At 42.4% G+C, this 26,724-nt stretch overlaps 1 protein-coding gene across 1 annotated transcript in view; it reads right to left on the bottom strand.

The window, feature by feature from the left end:
* Positions 1–1,701: 1,701 nt before the first annotated feature.
* The window catches only part of LOC126234326 (sialin-like), a 174,338-nt gene continuing 149,315 nt past the window's right edge, over positions 1,702–26,724 (bottom strand). Inside the window, exon 10 of the mRNA XM_049943011.1 lies at positions 1,702–2,067. Coding sequence (XP_049798968.1) covers positions 1,825–2,067 — 243 coding nt within the window. The 3' untranslated portion in view covers positions 1,702–1,824. The remainder of the gene's footprint in view (positions 2,068–26,724) is intronic.

Raw genomic sequence — 26,724 nt, 5'->3', positions numbered from 1 at the left:
CCTGCCCTGAAATGAGATCCATCCTTCATGAAATCCTCTCCACTCCACCAAGAGTGTCTTTCCGCCGTCCACCTAACCTTCGTAAACTCTTCGTTCATCCCTATGAAATCCCCAAACCACCTTCCCTACCCTCTGGCTCCTACTTCTTGTAACCGCCCCCTGTGTAAAACCTGTCCCATGCACCCTCCCACCACCACCTACTCCAGTCCTGTAACCTGGAAGGTGTACACGATCAAAGGCAGAGCCACATGTGAAAGCACCCACGTGATTTACCAACTGACCTGCCTACACTGTGAAGCTTTCTATGTGGGAATGACCAGCAACAAACTGTCCATTCACATGAATGGACACAGGCAGACAGTGTTTGTTGGTAATGAGGATCACCCTATGGCTAAACATGCCTTGGTGCACGGCCAGCACATCTTGGTACAGTGTTACACCGTCCGGGTTATCTGGATACTTCCCACTAACACCAACCTGTCAGAACTCCGGAGATTGGAACTTGCCCTTCAGTATATCCTCTCTTCTCATTATCCGCCAGGCCTCAAGCTCCACTAATTTCAAGTTGCCGCCACTCATACCTCACCTGTCTTTCAACAACATCTTTGCCTCTGTACTTCCGCCTAGACTGACATCTCTGCCCAAACTCTTTGCCTTTACAAATGTCGGGCGTGGGCGTGCGCGTATACCTGTCCTTTTTTCCCCCCCCTAAGGTAAGTCTTTCCGCTCCCAGGATTGGAATGACTCCTTACCCTCTGCCTTAAAACCCACATCTTTTTGTCTTTCCCTCTCCTTCCCTCTTTCCTGATGAAGCAACCTTAGGTTGCAAAAGCTCGAATTTTGTGTGTATGTATGTGTGTCTATCCACCTGCCAGCGCTTTCGTTTGTTAAGTCACATCTTTGTTTTTAGATATATTTTTCCCATGTGGAATGTTTCCCTGTATCACATACACACATATATACATACATACATACATACATACATATCTAAAAACAAAGATGATGTGACTTACCGAACAAAGCGCTGGCAGGTCGATAGACACACTAAAAAACACAAACACACACACAAAATTCAAGCTTTCGCAACAAACTGTTGCCTCATCAGGAAAGAGGGAAGGAGAGGGAAAGACGAGAGGATGTGGCTCAGAAGGGTGTAAATTATGCTGCCACCAAATAGCATCAAAAGTCTGACAGCCATATAGCATTTAAAAGATTTTCTGAATGGCAACTCCTTCTACGCATTAGATGAATGTTTGGATATAGTAAGTGGGTTATCCCCCCCCCCCTCCCTCCCCCCGCCACCAAAAAAATTAAAAATGTTAGTGTCATGTAATATTTCGTGTAATGTAATATCTTGTATAGACACCTTTTATTAACCTGACATGTTCCACATCATTACGAAGTGTCGTGTTCATGATCTATGGAACCAGTACTAATCTAATCTAACCTGTCTGTTAAAATACAACTTAACTTATTGGATGTAGATTCCACCTTTTATGCAAAGCTATTTTGCAAAAGATGCACAACAATATCCAATAATTTTAACTGTAAATGCAGAAAAAATACAAGTGCTGCAAATCCAAAAGGGAATGTAACATAACATGTTCCAATCCTTGGAGACCATCATGATGTGACATGTAGTACATGCTGAGTGAACAAATAAATAAAACCAACATGTACAAAACTTCTTGTAGTGGTATATTTCTTTCCAAAAAGTGGCTCAGTATAAAATGGAATTTGTTAAAAATTTTAGGTGCATGTGTATAAAAATCAACACACTTCCACAAAGTATCTCATTTATGGGTTTTCCTATGTTACACTTTTTCACAGTCTGTGGTTTTGTTTCTTTTCTTTATCCCACTGATCTTCAGGTTTGTGATCTGATGTGAGTCGTTGCTGAGCTTCCACATCCTTCACCGAGACACCATCCTTCATTTCTTTCGCCATAGATTTTGGGAAATTCCACTCTTGTACTTCAGCTGATGATTTGAAGAGGTGCAGCAAGCCAGGAACTAAAAGGAGGCCTGCTGATATAAGGTAAACTTTCTTCCACTGTTCAGATGATTGCTGCAACAAATTATTGTTCATAGAAATTAATTCCTAACAAACACTGAAATGCATCTCCTTGAAGGAGACTTAACATTAGGAATATTTTAGAGCTATTTAAGAAAATCATGTGAAGAAACAGTTATGTTATATAAATAATAATTATTGTTGTGTACACACAATCAACCACCAGGTTATCCATATCACTACAGGCAGAGCTCTCCAAATACAATGTCTATGATATGTTATTAAAAACTCAGTGCAAACCAAATTGCTTGTGTGTGTTTAATGCAGACAGCACAACTTACGATATAATCTAAGTTGACTGTTCTACTCTAACCTTCTCGTCTAAGAACATGTTTGATTATGTCTCTTCATTTTATCAGCAGTAGACTGTTGGCCCAAAGCATATTTCTCTGCCTAACATTCTATCTCTCAATGCTAAAGACTTCAGCAAAGGCTATAAAGATTCTGAAAGCAGTTTTAGAACTTAAACAAGCTCAAGTAGCCAAACTGATCAAATGCATCAACACAATTGTCAGTCCATGGTATCTCAGACAGCTATCTAGATTAGATAGTCCATAGATCATGAACAGAACTATATAAAATTAGAAAATAAATTTTGAAAATTTAGCGTTTTTGAAACTTGAATTCTTTATTATTAGTTACTGAGATGTTATACACTGTGCTGACAGTTCTTACTTCATTGAAGTGCATGTGGAATAATAAATGGGATTAGAAGTTGATTCACTGATATTACAAAAAAATGCATCTGCATGTACTGTAAACTGCAGTATAATTTGAAAGAATTTACAAGCATTTATATTTTTTGGCATGTGTGTGCATTTAAAGAAGCCTAAACAACATGGACATACGAAATTCTTATCTTAAGGTCTGATGTTTTTCTTTTTCACTATTCAGTTTTCTTTCTTAAGAAAATTCAAATTAACACATTATATATTAAAAAACTAAAAACCTGCCTCGATTGCGAAAAAAGCACCTAGTGTTAACCCAGGTTTTGGCGTAGATAACTACACCTCCTTCAGAACAATAAAACCCATAAGTGCCTAAGAAGACCTTTGTCAATGATTAAAAGAACACCACAGCTACACATTTATAAACGAAAAAGAAAAGGAAAACCCAAACAGTACATATGTACTAAGTCAAAACCACTACTTAACTTAATGGTGTACGCTCCACCTCACACCATCCTATGTTCGATGGGCCATGACCCGCCATAAACTGCAGCTACAAATGGTCGCTCACTTACAAGCCCGACCCGCTACCTGTGCACAGGCGCAAGACAAGGGAAGTTACTTGAATGCGCATGTGCATTCCAATACAAGAAAGTTTATACATGGGTCGGGGCTAAATAGCCCATATATTCCCAACTGTGGATCAATGTATATCAAAAAATGGAATGGATAGAATAAGTGACGAGCTAAATGGAATATGAAACCTAAAAATAACCACACACGGTTGCTTATGCTAGGAAAGAAACATATATGAAGCTACCTATGACAACAGGAGGAACTCTTAAAAACAATACCTAAAGCCAGTAGTTAGCGTGGGAGGAGGGGGGGGGGGGCTGAGGGGACGTAATCTAAAGACATCGTGATAATAAAGATATAGGGATAAAACGTGAGGTGTTCAATGGGCTAAAATCACCTTCATCGTAAAAGGAAAATGGAGATAAAAAGAAAGAAGATGAACAGGTTGACCAACCGCGCTCGCCAATCAGCGCACGCATGTGAAAATCCCCAGATCATCAGATTTACAAGTATGAAGAACAAATTAAAGGTGCGAAACCTTCAAAAAATTCTGTTTCTTAGTAGGAGTTGGTTGTTAAGGATATTGTCTTTAGCATGTTTCAGGTGCTGAAAGATCTGCATTTCTTCCAAAACATCCAGTTTTAAGCCCTTAACCTCGGCATGAAGTAACTCGATATTAACTGGAGGGCTTGGCGCACGAGCCGTTTGCACAAGGTGTTCCGCGTAAGTAGAGTCTTTAGTACCGTCACCACTTCTAGTAGGTGTATGTTCTTTATACCAGAGACCCAGTGCTCGTCCCGTTTGCCCGATGTAAAATTTTGGACAATCCCCACATGTAATTTTATATACTCCTGATTGGGAAAGTTTATTGCTCTTATTGTGCAAGGAGTGGATTAAATTCCTATGTAAACTATTATTAGTAGACTAGGCGACTGAAATTATGGGCTCTGAGTAAACACCCCAATTTGTAACTAATATTGCCTACGTAAGGGATACCGTATTTACTCGAATCTAAGCCGCACTCGAATCTAAGCCGCACCTGAAATTTGAGACTCGAAATTCAAGGGGAGAGAAAAGTTTTAGGTCGCACCTCCAAATCGAAACAAAGTTCGTCCAATTGTAATATGAGACACAATTTAGGTCGAATGAATGACGATACAGCTGCAGTAGTTTGGTTCGAGTCGTAAGCTTAGCAGTTACGGTTTACCAGGTAGCCATTGCTACGCGTCACGCGCTCCGTCCGTATTTATACGGATATCCTTCCTTTTTCACGTGCTTCGTCTGGTTTGAATTGATTGCTTATTTTTCTTTGATCTGATAAGTGCCGTTCTCTTTGTTATAGGTGTTTACGTCAGTCTAAGCTGAAAATGCATTACTATACTGTCATGCATTGTTTGTCGCATTCTGATAGGTGCGTGTTTACGGCCTGTCGCCGCTCGCGGCGTGGCTTGCTTTTGTGCGCGCTACCGCCGCTTACAAATAAAAAATAGAGAGGAATCGTTTCATTAGCGAAACATTTGTTGTTACTTACACTACTGCTTTCTTTGATAATGATCAACAAGAACAAAATAATAGACTGCGTATGATAGATGATGTTCTGAACGAGAGTTTAGCGAAAATTTTTCTCCGTTTGAAAATCTTTGCAGGTGCCTCTTTAGTTCATTACATTCTGCACAGAAATTAGAGCCATCTTAGATTTAAAAATCTAGTCAGTTGCCGTGCTTCATTTCTGACTGTATCACTATTAGGCATAAGAATAATACGAATATAAACATGACATGATATGTATATTCTTCCGCGTTTGCTGTTGTCTCACTCTAGTTTCGTAGTTTATTAGGCAGACAGGATTTAAATGAGATAGTAGCAAACACGAAAAAATACATGGCAAAATGTTTATATTCGTATTAATCTTACGGCGAAGAGAATATTACATGTGATTCACAATACATAAAAGCTCCTATTAGCAACCATCTCTTCTCACAGGTAGGAAAAAAATTCAGAACGTAGAGTTGGCCATATTGACAAACATCCCAAACAGTCTTGCCAGTCGGATTTTCGTAGTACATTGAAATGCTGCTACATTCGAAGATCAACAATACAGAATTTGTATTTACTTCGTTGGATAATGTACCAAAATTCAGTGGTCGTATCTCTGGGCGGAGGAAAAAGGGTCGTCTTCCACTTTTTTTTTTAATTTATTTACTGACGCAGAGATTTTGCTGCCAGTATTTATCTTTGTGCCTACAAAGCATGCCTGTGTGGCGCTACATATATTCGACGGCAGAAGTTAGTTGTGGCGGCACCCACCAACATTTTTCAGAGCTCCCGGCGGCACCCACCAACATTTTTCAGAGCTCCCGCTTGCTTTGCACTCGATTCTAAGCCGCAGGCGGTTTTTTGGATTACAAAAACCGGAAAAAAGTGCGGCTTGGATTCGAGTAAATACGGTAGATATCATTGCCACTTGTCATCTAATGCATCCCCTAGTGTGGAAGAGGTAATTTTTATTTATTTTCTTGTTATACATCTGTCTTACCAACTGAGGCCTATAGCAATTATTTATAGCAATAATCTCAAGTGTGACCAGTTTAGTTTCTACTGCAATCTGGTGCAAGAGGGACAGCTGTAACTGAATATTAGAATGAAAAAACGGCCATCTTATGGGCCTACGGATGGGCCGAGTCTGCAGGTATAATATTGTCGGAAAATGTATTTTTCCGAAAAATGTTAAATTCAATGCTGTTGTCAACCACAGTTAAAGTGAGGTCCAAAAAATTTAATGACCTGGTATCGGATTCTCGCTCAATTGTAAAACTGATATTATGGTGAAGCTCATTAAAAATAGAAAAAATATGGTCTACATCACTTTGAGAACCATCAATGATTAATAGAATGATATCAACATATCTTTTGTAAAATTTTATTCTCTTAAGAATCACTGGCAATATATATATATATATATATATATATATATATATATATATATATATATATATATAGTTCAGAGGAGAAATTTCAGAATCCTTTGAAATAAAAACAGGCGTGAGGCAAGGTGATGGACTCTCTCCGTTGCTATTTAACTGCGTTCTAGAAAAAGTAATACAAGAGTGGCGCGAACGAAAATTGGAGTTCAAAATTGACCAACCAGTGAAATTAGGACGAACAAATATTCGAATAGACTGTTTGGCCTTTGCAGATGACTTGGTTATTCTAACGCAGGACATCCAAATTGCTCAGAAACAAATAGAAATCCTTAAAGAAACAGCAGAAAGAGTAGGTCTCCAAATCTCATTTGAAAAAACACAGTATATGACTAGCAACAAACTGGCACCCAAACTTTTGGAAACTAAGTATGGAAAAATCAAAAGAGTTTCGCAATTCAAATATTTAGGTGAAACAATCTCAGAGACTGGTCTAGAAAAAATTGGAAATGAAATTCGTTGTCAAAAGATGGAGACAGCTTTTAGACTTACAAAAGACATCTACAACAAAAAATGTCTCTCGAGGTACTCTAAATTGAGACATTACAACACGGTCATAAAACCAGAGTGCCTTTATGGGGCTGAAACGCTAATTTTAAACAGAAAAAAGGACATTCAAGAAATCCAAAAAAGAGAAAGAAAAGTAATCAGAAAAATTCTAGGTCCAAAATATACTGAAGAAGGAACATACAGGCTAAGAGCAAATAGTGAAATTCAACAATACACCAGCATATATTCAGATATGAAAAAACGCAGATTAAAATTTTATGGGCATATTAAAAGAATGGATGCTACTAGACTAACTAAACAAGTAGTGGAATTCTACGAAAATCGAAGTAAAGCTAAATTTGAGACAATAAAATGGATTGCTGCTATAAAAGAGGACATGAAAGAGGCAGATATAAAACAAGATGAAATTCAAGACAGAAAATTATTTAGGCAAAAAATTCATGACTGGGTAGTTGGTCAAGCTGTAAAACCAAAGAAAACTGGAACCACATGGCCTGATGAAAGGAAAAGAGCTCATTCCGAGAGAATGAAAACAATTTGGGCAGAGAGAAAGTCTAAAAGAAAATAACTGAATGCCCCGTGATTGTACTTCGCGTGGTCCAGTAGGGCCCAAACGTGAATAATAAAATATATATATATATATATATATATATATATATATATATGACGAAGTAATTCATAAAAATTTCTGATAAAATCCCAGCTAGGGGGGTCCCCATAGCCAAACCTGCTGGTTGTAAGTAAAATCTCCCATTAAATGTAAAGTAGTTGTGTTTTAAAACGATCCGTAGCAGCATCATCAACTTATTGATCTCTCTATCCCAAAGTTTTTTATTGTGACGCGAATTGCACTCTTAGTATTTGCAGCGTGTGGTCGACCGGTACATTAGTGTATGAACTTGTTACGTCAAATGATACTAGTTTAGAATCTTCAGAACAAGATACCTCATGTAAACTGGTAGCTAAATGAATGGAATTTTTAACGGAATAGTTTTCACTAAAAACGAAATTTTCTTTAATCTTAGTATGCAAGTATTTCACCAGCTTATGATAGGCACTTCCCATACTGTCAATGATAGGGTGAATTGAGTGATTTAACTTATGAACTTTAAACTGACGTCTCAATTTAGGGGGCTTGGGATTCATGTTTATCAGCCCCTTCTTTCAGAACTCTATCAAATTTTTAGTATTTTGGATCCCAGTTCTAATTTCTTTTTGGAGAGTAATAGTGGGGTCTTTGTTAAGCATAACTATCCCATTGTCATGGAAAAAAAAAGCTTCAGTCTTTTCTATGTATTCTTGCTTTGTGGTTATAACTACGAAGTTTCCCTTATCGGCTTTAGTGACAATAGCACCATTTTGTATTTGTTTGCGGTTAATACTCTTTAAAACCTTATTTGTGTTATCCTCTTTATGTGCACTGTGTGCGACCTTATTCATAATTTTGTAGGCCTCATACGCCAATTGGGTTTGTTTCTCGTTAGTCATTTTGGCATAATTTTCAAGTCAACTATTGTGTCTTCTAGAACTTTCGGTCCTGATTATGCATCTCACCAATAGCAGCCAGCCTTTTATATGAATTTCCAGCACGAATCGTGGAAGCATTTTTGCTTTGTGACTAGCCCTTGTCGTCCTACCTGAGTTTCACATTACATCTATTTTTCCCTTTAAGAGGAGTAGCCCTATATACTATCTACTTTTATCATAAGGTAACTCTGTTTTTGAGTTTGCTAACTACTATAATTAGTCTCAAAAATGTTTTAAGAAACTAGTAATTTCTGCCACAGACTTGCGTTGACAGTAATATCATTGTGTGTATTTGCTTAAATTCTTATACAGAATTAGCAAATTTTAGGTGAACATATTAAAGGCTTTATTTAAGATTATTTGTTCACTGTCCTGTAATAGATCATACCAGCTAAAATGCAGCCCCAATATGAATGCTGTTCTGAAACACAGAATGTGTTGGTTGACAAGCATCTTGCCCTGACTACAGTCAAATGTTTGGTAGCTACTTTGAGTTGTCATGTTGGAAGAGCTCCTTGATGGTGAGTGGCATTTCAACAGGGTGGATGGGAATCAGGGAGGACTCAGGGTGTTGTACAGATCCACCTAAGCAACAAATTTGAGATTCTGTCTTTCACTGAAACAAATTGAGCCAATGGAACTCATTCACCTGTTTTGGGGAAACTTTTTTTGTCTGGTACCCCTAAGGGAAATGGCAGCAAGGGACAGGAAAGGACACCAGGTGCCCTCAGTTTGTATGCCTGGGAGGCCTTATTCAACATGTTCAAGAGGTTACTCTGGCAGCAATAGAAGGAACAGGAGGCAACTAACTGCAAATTGTGATGCATGATGGAACAAATGTTGCCTGTGGTCTGGGCTCAGAGGTCACACTTAGGTCATTCCAGTGTCTGGTATAGAAGGTTGAGAAGACCAGCCTTGCGCCTGGAGTTTCAGTGAAACACTCAATTTGCAGCACTGTCCCCAGAACTGATCGTGGGCCCTTTGGTTCCAATATGATTGGATGGACTAAAACAGAGACCTCAAAGATTCTATGACACACTAGGCTGCCACTTCCTGAACCTGGGCCACAGGTTTTGAGGACTGTAGGGTCCACTGAAATGGGTCAGGTGTCCTCTGCACATCAGAGACTGCTACTTAAGTAGCTGACTCTGTGTGCAGTGCACACAAGTGCTTTTTATAATGGGCAACTCTCCATCTAATCCAGGTAATGACAACTGTAGAAAACCCAGTAGTATCAGTTTAAGAGTGAAAGAAATGCTGCCCACAGGTGAGATAATTAAAATCCTAATGTTTAACTGCTGAAGCATTCACAATGAGGTGCCAGAGACCTAAGTGATCCTGAAAAGCAGTGGAGCTCATAATACTAGGTACAGAAAGCTGGTTGAAACCTGAAATTGATAGCAATGAATTTTTTTGGGAAAATTTAAGTGTATATCAAAAGGATAGGCAAATGGGAAATGGATTTGGATTATTTGTCACAGTAGACAAGAAACTCAAATCCACAAAGAGAGAAATTGATGCTACATGTGAGTGTTTGGGCAAATCTCAGTATCAGGGGTGGGCATAAAATGGTAACTGGATGCTTTTACTGAGCACCAGACTGATCTCCTGATGTAACTGAAAACTTCAGAGAAAACCTCAGTTTACTTGTTGGCAAGTTCCCAATCATACTGCAATCATCAGTGGAGACTTCAGTCATCCATCAATCAATTCGGAAAATCATAGTTTTGTTAGCAATGAACACGATAAGACATCCAGTGAAACATTACTAAATGCCTTCTCTGAAAACTACCTAGGAAAGACCGTTCAAAATCCCACTCATGATGGAAATCTATTGGAAACAAATAACTCTCACCTCTGAGGATGTCTACATTGAAACTGGTAACAGGACCATGATGCAGCTGTGACAACAATGATTACCAAAGTACAAAGAACAACTGAAATAAGCAGAAAGATATTTATGTTCAGTAAACTAGACCAAAAAGCAGCAATGTGGAGCTTGAAACTTTTAGCATGAGATAGGAGCATGTAGAGGAACTGTGGCTCAAGTTTAAAGGAATAGTTGACCATGGCATGGATAAATACATACCCAGTAGAACAGTTCATAAGGGAAGGGACCCTCCCTGGTATACAACCACTGTAAAGAAACTTCTAAAAATAACAGACTACTGTGTAGTGCTACAGAGAGAGTGCCTAATGAAACATGTTTGGATGTTAAGAAAGCAACAAATGATGCCTTCAGTGACTACCATAGCAGAGTATTGTCTAATAGTATTTCACAGAACCCACAGATATTCTGGCCATATGTAATGTGTGTTAGTGCCACCAAAATTAGTGTCCGTCCCTATAAAATGAGACAGGAATGGAACTTGAGGGTAGCAAAGCAAAAACTGAAGTGCTTAACTCTGTTTTAAAATGTTCCTTTACAAAGGAAAACCTGGGAGATTTTCCCCAATTTAATCTTCATACCACTGAAAAGGTTAGCAAAATAAGCATTAGTGTTAGCAGTGTTGAGAAACAGCTGAAATCATTAAAATTTAACAATGTTCCAGGGTCCGATGGAATTGCTATCAGATTCTATTCTGAATTTGTAACTGAGTTAGCCCTGTTCCAACTATAATCTGTTATCGATCTCTCTAACAAAAAACCAGTTATTGGAAAAAAAGCATGTCACACCTGTCTACAAGGAGGATAGTAGAAGTGATCCACAAAACTACCACATGACCCGACATCAATTTGTTGTATGATCTTAGAACATATTCTCAGCTCAAATACAATGTGTCTCCTTGGTCAGAATGACTTCCTCCATGGCAACCAGGGTGGATTCCGAAAACATGAATCATATGAAACCCACCACTCACTTTTCTCAAATGACATACTGAAAGCTACGGATCAAGGCATGCAGGTAGATGCAGTATTTCTCAGTTTCTGAGAAGCATTTGACTCAGTACCACACCTATGCTTATTGTCAAAAGTACAATCATATGGGGTATTGAGTGAAATATGTGACTGAATTGAGGATTTGTGGTAGTTACAGTGCAACATGTTGTACTGGATGGGGAGTCATTGTCAGAAGAACTAACTCTGGGCCTGCCCCAGGGACACCTGTTGGGGCCCTTGTTGTTCATGTTGTATAATAATGACCTAGGAGTCAATATTAATAGTAACCTCACTTTTTGCAGGTGATGAAGTTATCTATAATGAAGTACTGTCTGAGAGATGCTGTATAAATAACTCAGATCTTGATAAGATTTCAAAATGGCACAAAGATTGGCAACTTGCTTTAAATGTTCAGAAATGCAAAACTATGCACTTCACAAAATGAAGAAATGTAGTATACTGTGACTATAATATCAATGAGTCACAGTTTAAATTGGCCAAATATCTGGGTGTAATACTTGGTAGGGATACGAAATGGAATGATCACATAGGTTCAGTCATGGGTAAAGCAGGTGGTAGACTTCGGTTTATGATAGAACACTAGGGCAGACGAGTTCTTACGGATCACTCATGCGACTAGTTGTAGAATATCGCTGAAGTATGTGGAACCTCTAGCGAATAGGAGTAAGAGGGAATATTGAATATATACATAGAGAAGCAGAGTGTGAATGGTCACACGTATGTTTGATCCATGGGAAAGTGTCACAGAGATGCTGAAGAAGCTAAACTGTTAGACACAGTAAGACAGATGTAAACTATCCTGAGAGTCTGCTAGCAAAGTTTCAAGTACTGGCTTTAACTGATGACTCTAGGAATGGACTACAATCCCTGATATACCACTCACATAGGTATCATGAGGATAAGATCAGAATAATTGCAGCACACAGAGGCATTCAAACAATCATTCTTCCCACTCTCCAAACATGAATGGAATGGGAAGAAACCCTAGTAACTGATACAGTAACAGGCACTTCATGGTGGTTTGCAGATTACAGATGGAGGTACAAAAGCAACATACAAAAGAATCTTTGTCGTGAACATAAAAGCCTTCTTTCAGATAGGCATGGCATCACTCCTGCAAACTTAATTTTTGACTACCCATTTTTAACACACTACAACAACATGCACAAACTAACCAAACACTACATCATTAAAGGTTTAATTAAGAGTGTGCAATCTGAGTGATACCATATCTAACTGGCAAATTTTTTTATGAAAAGGATCATAGCTTTACTCATATTTCAGAAAATCTTGTTCAATAATTATGAAACCAAATGAGTAAAGCATGCAGCAGAGGATAGAAAGAAAGTCAGTCATTTCAAAATTCAAGCAACTGTCATGCTGCTCACAAGCAGTAACTTGGCGACATGCTAGCAGGGAGTGCAGGGAGCTTGAGAGTGGATAGGATTTACTGCAGGAAAAGGTTGGGTACAGGGGATAAAAAGCTCCACCTGCATGTATTTTAAGTATGCAGTACAGGAAACACAAACCTGTTTTTTTGAGCTTCCAGAGCTCTTGATAAATTAGCTTCCTTTTCCAAACTGGAGTAAAAGTAACAACACAGTGGGCTAACAACCACCTTACCACCCATTTTTGAAATACTTACAATGAAAACAATGTAGCAGAACACAGTCACCAACAGCAGAGCTCAACAACAAAAGCAGAATACGATTCAGTCAACATTGGCTAACAGTACACTGCACACTTGGCAACAAACTTTTGCAAATCTGTATGGCAACCCAGATAGCACTCAAGCTTATTTCAAGGTGGATATTGAGTTTAGGTTCAGTTGAAAATTCAAGATTGAAAAATCAACCTGTTACACAGTTTACATCAAGCTGTAAAAATTTAGCTTGAATTAAAATAATTTTCCCAAGCTTGAAATAAAGTGTAATTTCCCTGGAAGGCTGTACAGCAGATGCGCGCGCAGCATAGCTTCCATAGACGTCCACGGGAAGCGCCACAAGCGTTTATAAGCCTTGCAGTTGCACTGACGCTGCTAGGTTTACGGCTATTTTATTTTTGTGACGTGCGTTAATGATTGTTGACTGTTGTGAAGTTTGTTTTATACTGGAAAATATTTCAGAAACTGTGTGGCGTCCCCTGCCTTACTGCTACACCGGGTCTGAAGAAGATATATAGTGTATTACAGGTACGCTGGTGCATTTTTTCTCTAGTGGTACGTTAATATAAGAAAAATTCGGAGTAGGTATTAAAATTCATGGAGAAGAAGTAAAAACTTTGAGGTTCACCGATGACATTGTAATTCTGTCAGAGACAGCAAAGGACTTGGAAGAGCAGTTGAACGGAATGGACAGTGTCTTGAAAGGAGGATATAAGATGAACATCAACAAAAGCAAAACGAGGATAATGGAATGTAGTCAAATTAAGTCGGGTGATGCTGAGGGAATTAGATTAGGAAATGAGACACTTAAAGTAGTAAAGGAGTTTTGCTATTTAGGGAGTAAAATAACCGATGGTGGTCAAAGTAGAGAGGATATAAAATGTAGACTGGCAATGGCAAGGAAAGCGTTTCTCAAGAAGAGAAATTTGTTAACATCGAGTATAGATTTAGGTGTCAGGAAGTCGTTTCTGAAAGTAGTTGTATGGAGTGTAGCCATGTATGGAAGTGAAACATGGACGATAACCAGTTTGGACAAGAATCGAATAGAAGCTTTCGAAATGTGGTGCTACAGAAGAATGCTGAAGATAAGGTGGGTAGATCACATAACTAATGAGGAGGTATTGAATAGGATTGGGGAGAAGAGAAGTTTGTGGCACAACTTGACTAGAAGAAGGGATCGGTTGGTAGGACATGTTTTGCGGCATCAAGGGATCACAAATTTAGCATTGGAGGGCAGCGTGGAGGGTAAAAATCGTAGAGGGAGACCAAGAGATCAATACACTAAGCAGATTCAGAAGGATGTAGGTTGCAGTAGGTACTGGGAGATGAAGAAGCTTGCACAGGATAGAGTAGCATGGAGAGCTGCATCAAACCAGTCTTAGGACTGAAGATCACAACAACAACAACAACAACAACAACAACAACAACAACGTTAATATTACAAATGTTAAATATTATTACGTAACTTAAAGAAATATCATATTCTTTTACGTAGAAAAATTGAACCTGGATGAAAGTGAAATGGATTACCAGCTAAGAAAACATATTACAGGTGTTTCAGCAAAAAGAGGTCGTTTTAAACTAACTCTAGTACGTGGCACCAATAAATTAAAACTTAATGTTATTTTACCTTTTTAAAATCTCGCCTCTTTATATATATCGCCCTATTACATTTGTTAACTTGTAAATACTTGTGTGTGTCACACCATGAATGAATAATCATGAAGTGTGAAAAGTTTCTTTGCTAATACAAATAGTAATGACATGGTGAACGGGATAAGTGCATCAAGAACCAGTCACTACATAGGTGTCAGTCTTTATTTACATAGCTTTGACTGGTCTTCAATTGCTCTTAATTTTGTTGTTCCCTAGGTGAAATAATACTGCAAGGCCTACTGGTATTTCTTACTTTTATTGTTAAGCTATTTGTAATGTGGCTGAAATCTAATAAAAAGGCAATATTAAAATATGACTAGGAGAACATTTTTTGTTCTTTTACATTTCAGTTCCACTGAACTGGTAATTTCTTAGATTCATTTCGATTTCATCTTACTTCATTTTGATTCAGTTTTACTCACCAAAATATAATTGTGGATAGAATAAAACGTGTACATTTTTCTAAACGGTAGTTTCCTTATAAGCTTACAGTATGAGGTGTATATGATTTTAAGTAATTGCTTCTTTATAATTGAGATTAAATGGTCCTGAAACTGTTAGAAATAGTGATGTGTGGCTTCTTCATGAAGTCGTTGCAAAATTACCCAAATGTCATCTTTACTTTCAAAATTTCAAACAAAAAGTTATTTCAAATTACTTTAAAAACTGTTTGGAATGATGTCACCAAAAGCAGCTGCTTACTCAGTGACGTTTATACTAGTTAATGATTCTTACTACATCAGTGAGTTTGAAGTTATTTTGCTAATCTGGGCATAAATTATATTTAGGTTGATCAGTTTCAACATTTTACATTTTTTATGTTTAGGTATGGCTAACACTTTCTTTTACCTGTTACAGGAGCATTATACCAGCAGAAGTCAGCGATATTTGATCCTGCTCTGGTCTGTGTGCTGGGGCCGGAGGGGCTTCAGAATAATTATATTTTAAATTAAAACAATTTTAAACACTTTGAAAATAAAATTTTTTAAACATACATGTCTTGATAATTTTTTTCACACCATTTCCATTCTGATATTTATTTAATTAATTAGGTTCAATAAATTCAGATTAATAATTATGTAGCTTAAAACAAGCTGTAAATACCAGGCTATATTCCACGTGTGTAGATACAGCTGGAGCCAAACTTGATAAGTCAAGCTTGAAATATAGCTTGAACTTTGCCAACATTGATGTTTGTTTCGAGCTTGAATCCAACTAACAGGCCAGAATATTCCAGCTTTGATCAAGCTTATAAACTTGAACTTTACATCTGGAAACAAGTTTGAAACCGGCTTACTGTGCCATTTGGGAAGAAGTCCCCAACTGTTGCCAACTGCTACCCGTGAGGACTGAGGAGTCCTCGTGTCAGGTTATAGGACACACACAATATGTTTGTCATTTTTCTACCAAACAATTCTGTGTTTAGTGCAAGGATGATGTATTTATATCTGGATAGGGAATGAAGTGAATAAAAATTAAGCAAAAACTGATCAGCATCAAATTCAAAAATTCTCCACTATTATATTTTCACAAGCAAGAAAGCAAGGAAACACACAGTCAAAAGTCATCAAGTAATGTTTTGTAAACTGCAGATGGTGATTGTCTCATGTATCTTGGCTCTCGCTCATTTCTTACCTCACTCTTATTTGTTCATTATCCTATCCAGGCATACATAAAACATCCTTGGTTTAGAGATCACTTTTCAATGTGATCTATTACAACCTCAGTTTCTAAATCTTCCAAACGAACATGTAGCTCAGCCACTGTTTTTTTAATCCTCCAATATTCTGATGAAATATGATTATTTTTTGCTGTACTTTTATAAGAGCTTGTGTTATTTTAACATCTTTAGTAACCACATGTCTGAGCTTCTCATTAAGCTTAATTCCTTTCAGTGCTGAATCACTGAATACTTATCTTGGTTGAAAAAGAAGAGGTACTCCCATGAGTTTTATTACATGATTAGTATGCTAAACTTCCATATTTAGCATGACATTCAACCAACTACAGATTTTTACCAATTAAATATTGAAATTTTTAAGGGCCTCAATACTTACTGAAATGATAAATACTGTGGATTTGGAACAATACATGTGAAGAAATTGCAGTTTATTTTTATATTGATAATGGGCATTTTTGTAAACTATTGATTTGTCTTTCCTCCAGTTGCCAGTTTAATAATACACTGTCAGGATTCTGTCACATTTCAGCTGCATTAGAATGTTACTGCAATGAATACTTATGAACTCCACAGTGTTTTGGCAAAAAAAGCGTATTTTAACATGCTAAGAAGGGAAATTGGGTATTACTCAAAGTTTGTCACTGATAACATTTCTCTGAAAAAAATAATGGTATATGAAGTTTACCAAAAATAAATTGCTACTTCTGCAGAATGATATATAGAGTGGAAAAAAAAATTGTCACGAAATTTTAACCCTGGATAGCTGATGCCAGTAGGAACCAAAATTACTAATGTTGTGTAGGTCGGCAACACACCATTTTTAAACTACGGAAACTTGGTGCCACACGCTCCAATTGACCATGGAATTGCCCTGTTGCTGGATGCTCTGGACAATGCATGACCACAAATCCTTTGCCTGCTGAAGATCGCGATGCATCAAAGATGGTTCGTACCCTCAGTGGTAGCACACCAGCCTTCCACTCTGTAGGCCTGGGAGCCAATCCGCCGTGGTCCTGACACATCCATTGTAGTTTCATGGTAAGATGTACCAGCAACAAACCCATCAACAGCTGTTAGTTCATGTACAGAAATTCTTTTACAAATTGTGTCAGCCCTGAAAAGAGCCTATTTTGTAACTACAACATTCTTTACTTATATCAGGTGCTCAAACTGGTGATCCAGTGATGTGACACAAGCTTGATAACATCAACCAGTGTTTTGCTGAACTCTTTCAAAGATTTCTGGCATTTTCATGATGTGATTGGTGGCATATTGAATGTGATCCATTAATTCCTCTTCATTTCTAGATGATTCATTTCCAGGTGGGTGATCTAGAACACTAAAGAATCCCCACAGGATAAAGTCCGGTGGCGTGACGTCTTGTGATCATGGGAGCCATGTCCTACTAGCACCACTGCCGATTACCCAACCATTGAAGAGTTCATTTAAATATCCGTGCACAGCACGACTTACGTGTGGGTGCGCCATGGTGCTGCAACCATATGCATAGCCGTATGTCCAGGGGAACGTCTTCCAGCAGGCCGGATAGAGTTTCTTGCAAAAAGTAAAAGTAATTTGCACCAGTAAGTTGAGGAGGTAGATGAACTGGCCTAAGCAAATGGTCACCCACAATGCCTGCCCAAATGTTGAGGGAAAATCGTTCCTGGTTTCTGTGTATGTACATGACATGAGAATTTCGCGTTGCCCAGTAATGAACATTTCAAGTGTTGTAAAGGGTATCCTGATGGAAGGTGCACTCGTCAGTAAACAACACAATGGCAGGAGGTTTGGATCTTGGGCAACATGTCACAGAAATCACCAGCAAAACCCTAGCCTGTGTTCATAGTCCGCCACAGGATTTAGGTCTCTGGGGACAGGGTGGAAACTAAATGGCTGCTGGCTGTCATCCCTCAAAAGCTCCCAGACTAACCGATGAGTGACCCCATGTCTTGTCCAACTGCTTGAGTATTTGTCATAGGTGCTTCCTCGAAGCGCTTGACAACAGTCTCTCCAAATGCAGCGTCTTGTCACGTTCGAGGTCTTCCAGCATCACCATGATATCCCGCTAATGAGCCTGTTTCACCATGTCACTGGTGAATTGCTGTAAATGTTTGCAGGTGTGGGTGGCATCTTGCTGGGTACCATTGCTTATACATGCACATTACCGTCTGCTAGTCCATAAACAAAAACCATATCTTGTTATTCAAATGAATACTGAGTTGCCATGCTTACTGTATGACTAGATCGCAGGGGACATGCGTTCTCTGAAGCAAAGCTTATGTGTGAATGCCTCTGACGTGAGGTGAAGACAAACAGCAGGACCTATTCGACATGTGTGCCTATCACATTGGGGCAGTGATGGGTTTTTTGTTTGGTTTTAGGGCGCAAAACTGCTATGGTCATTAGCGCCCAGCCCGTGACTTAGGAAACAGTAAAAAACCGAAACTGAAAACCAGCAGCAATGGGAACAAAGTCATAAAATTGGAGAAACTAAAAGCAGAAGGAATGCTTAAAAATCCACTACAGAAAGGGGTTGGTTGTCCCCAAAAAAGGTTTCAAATGACTGACGCCATTTCACTGTCACTAATAAACTGGAGAAGGCGGTCGGCTGAGCGCGTGTCATCTGCTAAAATCGACGATAGATCAGGCGATAGCTGTAGACGGGAGCGTAACGGATTAAAATAAGGGCATTCAATTAAAAGGTGTCTTACCGTCCACAGCTGAGAGCAGTGGGGACAGAGTGGGGGAGGATCGCCGCTTAAAAGATGTCGATGGCTAAAAAGACAGTGCCCTACCCAGAGTCTAGCTAAAATTACCTCCTCCCGACGACGCGTTCGGGAGGAAGAGGTCCAAGCGCAAGGAAGGGCTTTCACTTCCCGCAATTTATTATGGGGAAGTGTTGACCAATGCGCATGCCATAAATGAGCAACTTTTCGACATAAACCGCTCCGTAGATCGGTAAAGGGAAGCGACTGAATAGCTGGCCGAGGAAGAGAGACTGCAGCCTTGGCCGCTATATCGGCCGCCTCATTCCCACAGATACCAGCGTGTCCCGGGAGCAAGAGGAAAGCCACCGAGACGCCCCCCAGGTGGAGCAAGCGCAGACAGTCCTGAATCCGGTGGACCAGAGGGTGCACAGGGTAAAGAGCGTGGAGACTGAGGAGAGAGCTGAGAGAATCTGAGCAGATAACTTACTGTATCCGCCGATGGCGGCGGATGTAGTGGACAGCCTGGAGAACAGCATAAAGCTCCGCAGTATACACCGAACACTGGTCGGGAAGCCGAAATTGAATTGGGGTGTCGCCAACAATATAGGCACTCCCTACACCTAACGATGTTTTCGAGCCGTCGGTGTAAATAAATGTGGCGTCCGTCATTTGTGCACATAGAGCAGCAAATGCCCGACAAACAAGTGTAGGGGTACCATCCTTGGGAAATCGACAAAGGTCACGGAGCAGGCAGATCCGGGGACGGAGCCAAGGCGGTGCTGTACCCCAAGTTGTCAAGAAGGTTTTAGGAAAGCGGAAGGAAAGAGAATGGAGCAGTTGACGGAAGCGGACTCCCGGGGGTAGTAGGGAGGAGGAGCGGCCTGCATACCCTACATCAAAGGAGGCGTCGAAAAAAAGGTCATGGGCCGGATTAGCAGGCATGGAAGATACACTCCTGGAAATGGAAAAAAAGAACACATTGACACCGGTGTGTCAGACCCACCATACTTGCTCCGGACACTGCGAGAGGGCTGTACAAGCAATGATCACACGCACGGCACAGCGGACACACCAGGAACCGCGGTGTTGGCCGTCGAATGGCGCTAGCTGCGCAGCATTTGTGCACCGCCGCCGTCAGTGTCAGCCAGTTTGCCGTGGCATACGGAGCTCCATCGCAGTCTTTAACACTGGTAGCATGCCGCGACAGCGTGGACGTGAACCGTATGTGCAGCTGACGGACTTTGAGCGAGGACGTATAGTGGGCATGCGGGAGGCCGGGTGGACGTACCGCCGAATTGCTCAACACGTGGGGCGTGAGGTCTCCACAGTACATCGATGTTGTCGCCAGTGGTCGGCGGAAGGTGCACGTGCCCGTCGACCTGGGACCGGGCCGCAGCGACGCACGGATGCACGCCAAGACCGTAGGATCCTACGCAGTGCCGTAGGGGACCGCACCGCCACTTCCCAGCAAATTAGGGACACTGTTGCTCCTGGGGTATCGGCGAGGACCATTCGCAACCGTCTCCATGAAGCTGGGCTACGGTCCCGCACACCGTTAGGCCGTCTTCCGCTCACGCCCCAACATCGTGCAGCCCGCCTCCAGTGGTGTAGCGACAGGCGTGAATGGAGGAACGATGGAGACGTGTCGTCTTCAGCGATGAGGGTCGCTTCTGCCTTGGTGCCAATGATGGTCGTATGCGTGTTTGGCGCCGTGCAGGTGAGCGCCACAATCAGGACTGCATACGACCGAGGCACACAGGGCCAACACCCGGCATCATGGTGTGGGGAGCGATCTCCTACACTGGCCGTACACCACTGGTGATCGTCGAGGGGACACTGAATAGTGCACGGTACATCCAAACCGTCATCGAACCCATCGTTCTACCATTCCTAGACCGGCAAGGGAACTTGCTGTTCCAACAGGACAATGCACGTCCGCATGTATCCCGTGCCACCCAACGTGCTCTAGAAGGTGTAAGTCAACTACCCTGGCCAGCAAGATCTCCGGATCTGTCCCCCATTGAGCATGTTTGGGACTGGATGAAGCGTCGTCTCACGCGGTCTGCACGTCCAGCACGAACACTGGTCCAACTGAGGCGCCAGGTGGAAATGGCATGGCAAGCCGTTCCACAGGACTACATCCAGCATCTCTACGATCGTCTCCATGGGAGAATAGCAGCCTGCATTGCTGCGAAAGGTGGATATACACTGTACTAGTGCCGACATTGTGCATGCTCTGTTGCCTGTGTCTATGTGCCTGTGGTTCTGTCAGTGTGATCATGTGATGTATCTGACCCCAGGAATGTGTCAATAAAGTTTCCCCTTCCTGGGACAATGAATTCACGGTGTTCTTATTTCAATTTCCAGGAGTGTAGATAGCTAGCGTAACGACTTAGAAGGACTGCTCGCCGATTGGACAGCGGAGGTTCAGCAGTCTCAGCATAAAGGCTTTCCACAGGGCTAGTGTAAAAAGCTCCAGACACTAAACGTAATCCACGGTGGTGGATAGAGTCGAGACGCCGAAGAATAGACGGCCGAGCAGAGGAGTAGACTATGCTTCCATAATCCAATTTCGAGCGCACTAAGGCGCGATAGAGGCGGAGAAGGACCACTCGGTCCGCTCCCCAGGAGGTACCATTCGGGACACGGAGGGTGTTAAGCGATCGCAGGCAGCGAGCCGAAAGATAGGAAACGTGGGAGGACCAGCACAGTTTTCTGTCAAACATAAGACCCAAGAATTTAGCGACGTCTGAAAACGGAAGGTTGACAGGTCCTAGATGTAAGGAGGGTGGAAAAAACTCCTTACGTCGCCAAAAATTAACACAAACGGTCTTACTGGGAGAAAAGCGGAAGCCGGTTTCGATGCTCCAAGAGTGGAGGCGATCGAGACATCCTTGAAGACGTCGTTCAAGAAGGCTGGTCCGTTGAGAGCTGTAGTAGATCGCAAAATCATCCACAAAGAGGGATCCCGAGACATCAGGAAGGAGACAATCCATAATTGGATTTATAGCGATGGCAAACAGTACAACACTCAGCACGGAGCCCTGGGGTACCCCGCTTTCTTGGGAGAAAGTGCGGGAGAGGGTAATGTTCACCCGCACCCTAAATGTGCGCTCTGCCATAAATTCGCGAAGAAAAAGGGGCAGCCGGCCTCGAAAGCCCCAAGAGAACAGTGTGCGGAGGATGCCTGTCCTCCAACAGGTATCGTATGCTCTCTCCAGATCAAAAAATATTGCTACCGTTTGGCGTTTCCGGAGAAAATTGTTCATGATATAAGTGGAGAGAGCAACAAGATGGTCAACTGCAGAACGATGCTTTCGGAATCCGCATTAGGCAGGTGTTAAAAGACTGCGGGATTCCAGCCACCACGCTAAACGGTAATTCACCATACGCTCCAAAACCTTACAGACACTACTCGTGAGAGAAATGGGGCGATAGCTAGAGGGGAGATGTTTGTCCTTTCCAGGTTTCGGAACAGGAACGACGATAGCTTCCCGCCATCGTCTGGGAAAAGTACTGTCGGTCCAAATTCGATTATAAAGGCGAAGGAGGTAACGCAGACTATGGGTTGATAAATGCAGCAACATTTGGACGTGGATACCATCCGGTCCTGGGGCGGAGGAGCGAGAAGAAGAGAGTGCATGTTGGAGTTCCCGCAACGAGAAAACAGTATTGTAGCTTTCGCGATTTTGAGAGGAGAAAGCAAGATGTCGCACTTCCGCTGCACGTTTCTTCGGGAGAAACGCTGGCGGGTAATTTGAAGAGCTCGAAATCTCGGCAAAGTGCTGACCCAACGAGTTAGAAATTGCGACGGGGTCCACTAATGTATCATGCGCGACAGTGAGCCCAGAGACCGGGGAGAAACTAGGCGCGCCTGAGAACCGTCTAAGCCGACTCCAAACTTCCGAGGAGGGAGTGAAGGTGTTAAATGAGCTAATAAAGAATTTCCAGCTTGCCTTCTTGCTATCGCGGATGACACGACGGCATCGCGCTCGGAACTGCTTATAGCGGATACAGTGGGCCAAAGTAGGATGGTGGCGGAAAACGCGGAGAGCACGTCGCCGCTCACGTAGTGCATCACAGCATGCCTCGTTCCACCAAGGAACTGGGGGGCGCCGGGGCAATTCGGAGGTGCGTGGTATTGAATGTTCCGCAGCTGCAAGAATAACGTCGGTAATATGTGTGACCTCATCGTCGACGCTGGGAAAGGGACGGTCATCGAATGTCGCTAGAGACGAAAAAAGTGTCCAATCGGCTTGGGCAAACTTCCAGCGTCGCGGGCGCATATATGGCTGTTGAGGCTGCAGTCTAAGGACACATGGAAAGTGGTCACTCGAGTGTGTATCATCAAGGGCGAACCATTCGAAGCGCCGAGCTAGCGGAGCAGTACCGACCGCAAGGTCCCAATGAGATACATTTGTCGTGGAGGCAGACAAAAATGTAGGGACCCCAGTGTTGAGGCAAACTAGATCTGCTTGGTGGAGGTCGTCTAGCAATAGTGAGCCACGTGGACAAGGATGTGGAGATCCCCAAAGCGGGTGGTGGGCATTGAAGTCCCCAACCAGCAAATATGGGGGTGGAAGCTGACCAAGAAGATGAAGGAGATCAGCTCGTGCCATTGGTGTGGACGATGGAATGTATACAGTACAAAGAGAGAACGTGTATCCGGAAAGGGAAAGACGGACGGCGACAGCTTGGAAGGAAGTGTTTAAATGGATTGGGTGATAATGGAGAGTTTCATGGAGAAGAATCATGAGTCCTCCATGTGCTCGAGTGCCTTCAACAGAGGGGAGATCATATCGGACGGACTGAAAATGAGAGAACAAAGCGGTCATGGGGACGCAGCTTTGTTTCCTGAAGACAGAAGATGACCGGCGAGTAGGATTGTAAGAGGATCGACAATTCATCCCGATTAGCTCGAATACCGCGGATATTCCAGTGGATAATGGACATAGGGTGAACAGAAAATGGAGGAATGTGACCAAGGTCGCTGTCAACTCAACGACTGCTCTGAGCTTGCGACCGACAGCATGGAATGGCATTCAGCCGAAGGCAGAAGATCCTGATCCATAGGTTGGTCAGGAGCAGCTCCTGCCACCAGCGATCGGCCGGTTGATCGGCCGCCAGCAGTGCGCCTCGGCGACACAGAAGACGGCCGAGGGCGACTTCCGCCAGGTGGTGCTGTAGATGGGACACGCCTTGGCGGAGAAGGAGAGAACTGGGTTTATTTGTAGCTTTCTTGGAAGTATGATGTTTAGAGGAAGGAGGAACCGATGGTCGGGAAGTTGCCGTACGTAAAAACTCTTCACGAGTATGCTCTTTTTTCGAAAACTTGGTGTCTGACTTTTGGGCTCGAGATTTAGCAGAACCCGACGAAGGGTGAGCCAGAGAGTGGGCAGGCGAAAGTGGTGAGGTTGAATGGGCGATCTTTGCGCTGGCCGATCTGACGACCGTGGTACTAAAGGTGAGGTCGCAAGTCTGCGTGGCCGCCTCTTTTGTTGGCCGATGAGAAACAAGGACAGCGCTGTATTTTCCTTTCTGAGGCACGGTGGGCTGTCGACTGGCGAATAATTTTCGAGCAGCAAAGGTCGACACCTTTTCCTTCACTCTTATTTCCTGGATGAGTAGTTCGTCCTTAAAAACGGGGCAATCTCTAGAGGAAGCAGCGTGGTCACCCATACAGTTGATGCAGCGAGGGGATGGAGGTGGACAAGCACCCTCATGGGCATCCTTGCCACACGTAACACATTTGGCCGGATTGGAACAGGACTGGCTGGTGTGATTGAACCGCTGGCATCGATAGCAACGCGTAGGGTTTGGGACGTAAGGGAGAATGGAAATTATCTCATAGCCTGCTTTGATTTTCGATGGGAGTTGAACTTTGTCAAATGTCAAGAAGACAGTGCGGGTTGGAATGATGTTTGTGTCAACCCTTTTCATAACTATGAACAGCCGTTACGCCCTGGTCAGACAGGTAATGCTGAATTTCTTCGTCAGACAATCCATCGAGGGAGCGTGTATAAACGACTCCACGCGAGGAATTTAAGGTACGGTGCGGTTCCACCCGGACAGGGAAGGTGTGGAGCAGAGAAGTACGCAGCAATTTTTGTGCCTGGAGGGCACTGTGTGTTTCTAACAACAGGGTGCCATTCCGTAATCTGGAACAAGACTTTACAGGACCTGCAATTGCGTCGACACCTTTCTGAATAATGAAAGGGTTGACCGTGGAGAAGTCGTGACCTTCGTCAGACCGAGAAACAACAAGGAACTGTGGCAACGATGGAAGAACCGTCTGTGGCTGAGACTCAGTGAACTTATGTTTGTGAGCAGACATAGTGGAAGGTGAGGAAACCATTGCGGAAGAATCCCCCATGATTACCGGCGTCTCCGATGGCGCGCTCCTCCCTTGTGGGGGCCCTCACTGAGGGCACACCCGCCTTAGGTGATTGTTCACACCTCAGGTCACACCTCCCGACAGACGGACGGAGGGACCAATCGGCACTTTCGGAAGGTATCAGCTCGGGTAATCACCCCTCCCTGGGCCTGGCCGTTACCAGGGGGTACGTACGTGTCCTACCTGTCTACCCAGGGCAGGGAATTACGCGTTACCCCGTCACCGGCTACGCATGGAAGTGCGTGGGTCGGCCTTCAGACATGCACAGGGAGGAAAAAAGAGAAAGGGAAAGGAAAGAAGAGAGGTCTCAAACGCCGCAGCGGAGAAAAGGGTAGAGAGAAGAGGTAAGGAAAAGAGAAGGACAAAGGAAGGATGAAGACTTACAAGCAAGGAAGGCGAAGAATGTAGTATATTTACAAGCGTCCTTCTCCGGACGTAGGCACAAACCATAACCCCAGAGGGGGAGAAAGGGAAAGAAAGAGACAGAGGTGAGGGGGGGGCGAAGATGGGGGATGGGGAAGGATGCGGAAAGGGAAGGTATGTAGCCCGGAAAGGAAGGAAGGCCACATCAGCTCAGGGTCCCGTGCTCGCTACGCATGTATCCACAAAAGATTTGTGGATCCCCTGGAGGGGCAGTGATGGGGTGAGGGATGTTTGTGTGTGTGAACTGATAACCATAGCATTGCCTGTCAACCGACAAATGGCAACAGGGCAATCCGTTGGCCAATCGGACCACATGGCACCAAGTTTCCATAGTTTAAAAATGGTGTGTTGTTGACCTACACAACATTAGTAATTTTGGTTCCTACTGCCATCAGCTATCCAGGGTCAAAATTTTGTGACAATCTCTCTCCACTCTGTGTACAGATTACCATTACCTTTGGAGCTTTAAGATGTCTGCATTGAGCTACAAACCATCACCTTGTAAATGTATGAGAATTAAGACAGTATAACTACATGCTGTAAATTTTTTTCATATTTATTAGGGAATTGAGAAACAAAAATAAAATCCTTTGGTGAGTTTCAGTCCATCTTATTCCTTATTATTTCACCGAAATTTCAACAGATGTTAGCAATTTATTTTCACCAAACTTGTTACTCTCTTTATTTTTCTCACAAGGGAACCTCCCCATCGCACCCCCCTCAGATTTAGTTATAAGTTGGCACAGTGGATAGGCCTTGAAAAACTGAACACAGATCAATTGACAAAACAGGAAGAAGTTGTGTGGAACTATGAAAAAATTAAGCAAAATATACAAAGTGAGTTGTCCATGCCCAGATATGCAACATTAAGGAGAGTGTGAACGTGGAAGCGCCGTGGTCCCATGGTTAGAGTGAGCGGTTGCTGAACGAGAGGTCCTTGGTGCAAGTCTTCCTCGAGTGGAA

This window comes from Schistocerca nitens, chromosome 2 (assembly GCF_023898315.1).
Source record: "Schistocerca nitens isolate TAMUIC-IGC-003100 chromosome 2, iqSchNite1.1, whole genome shotgun sequence".
Lineage (NCBI taxonomy): Eukaryota > Metazoa > Arthropoda > Insecta > Orthoptera > Acrididae > Schistocerca > Schistocerca nitens.
The sequence above is the reverse complement of the archived record's forward strand: the minus strand, read 5'-3'. Positions and strand labels throughout refer to the sequence as shown.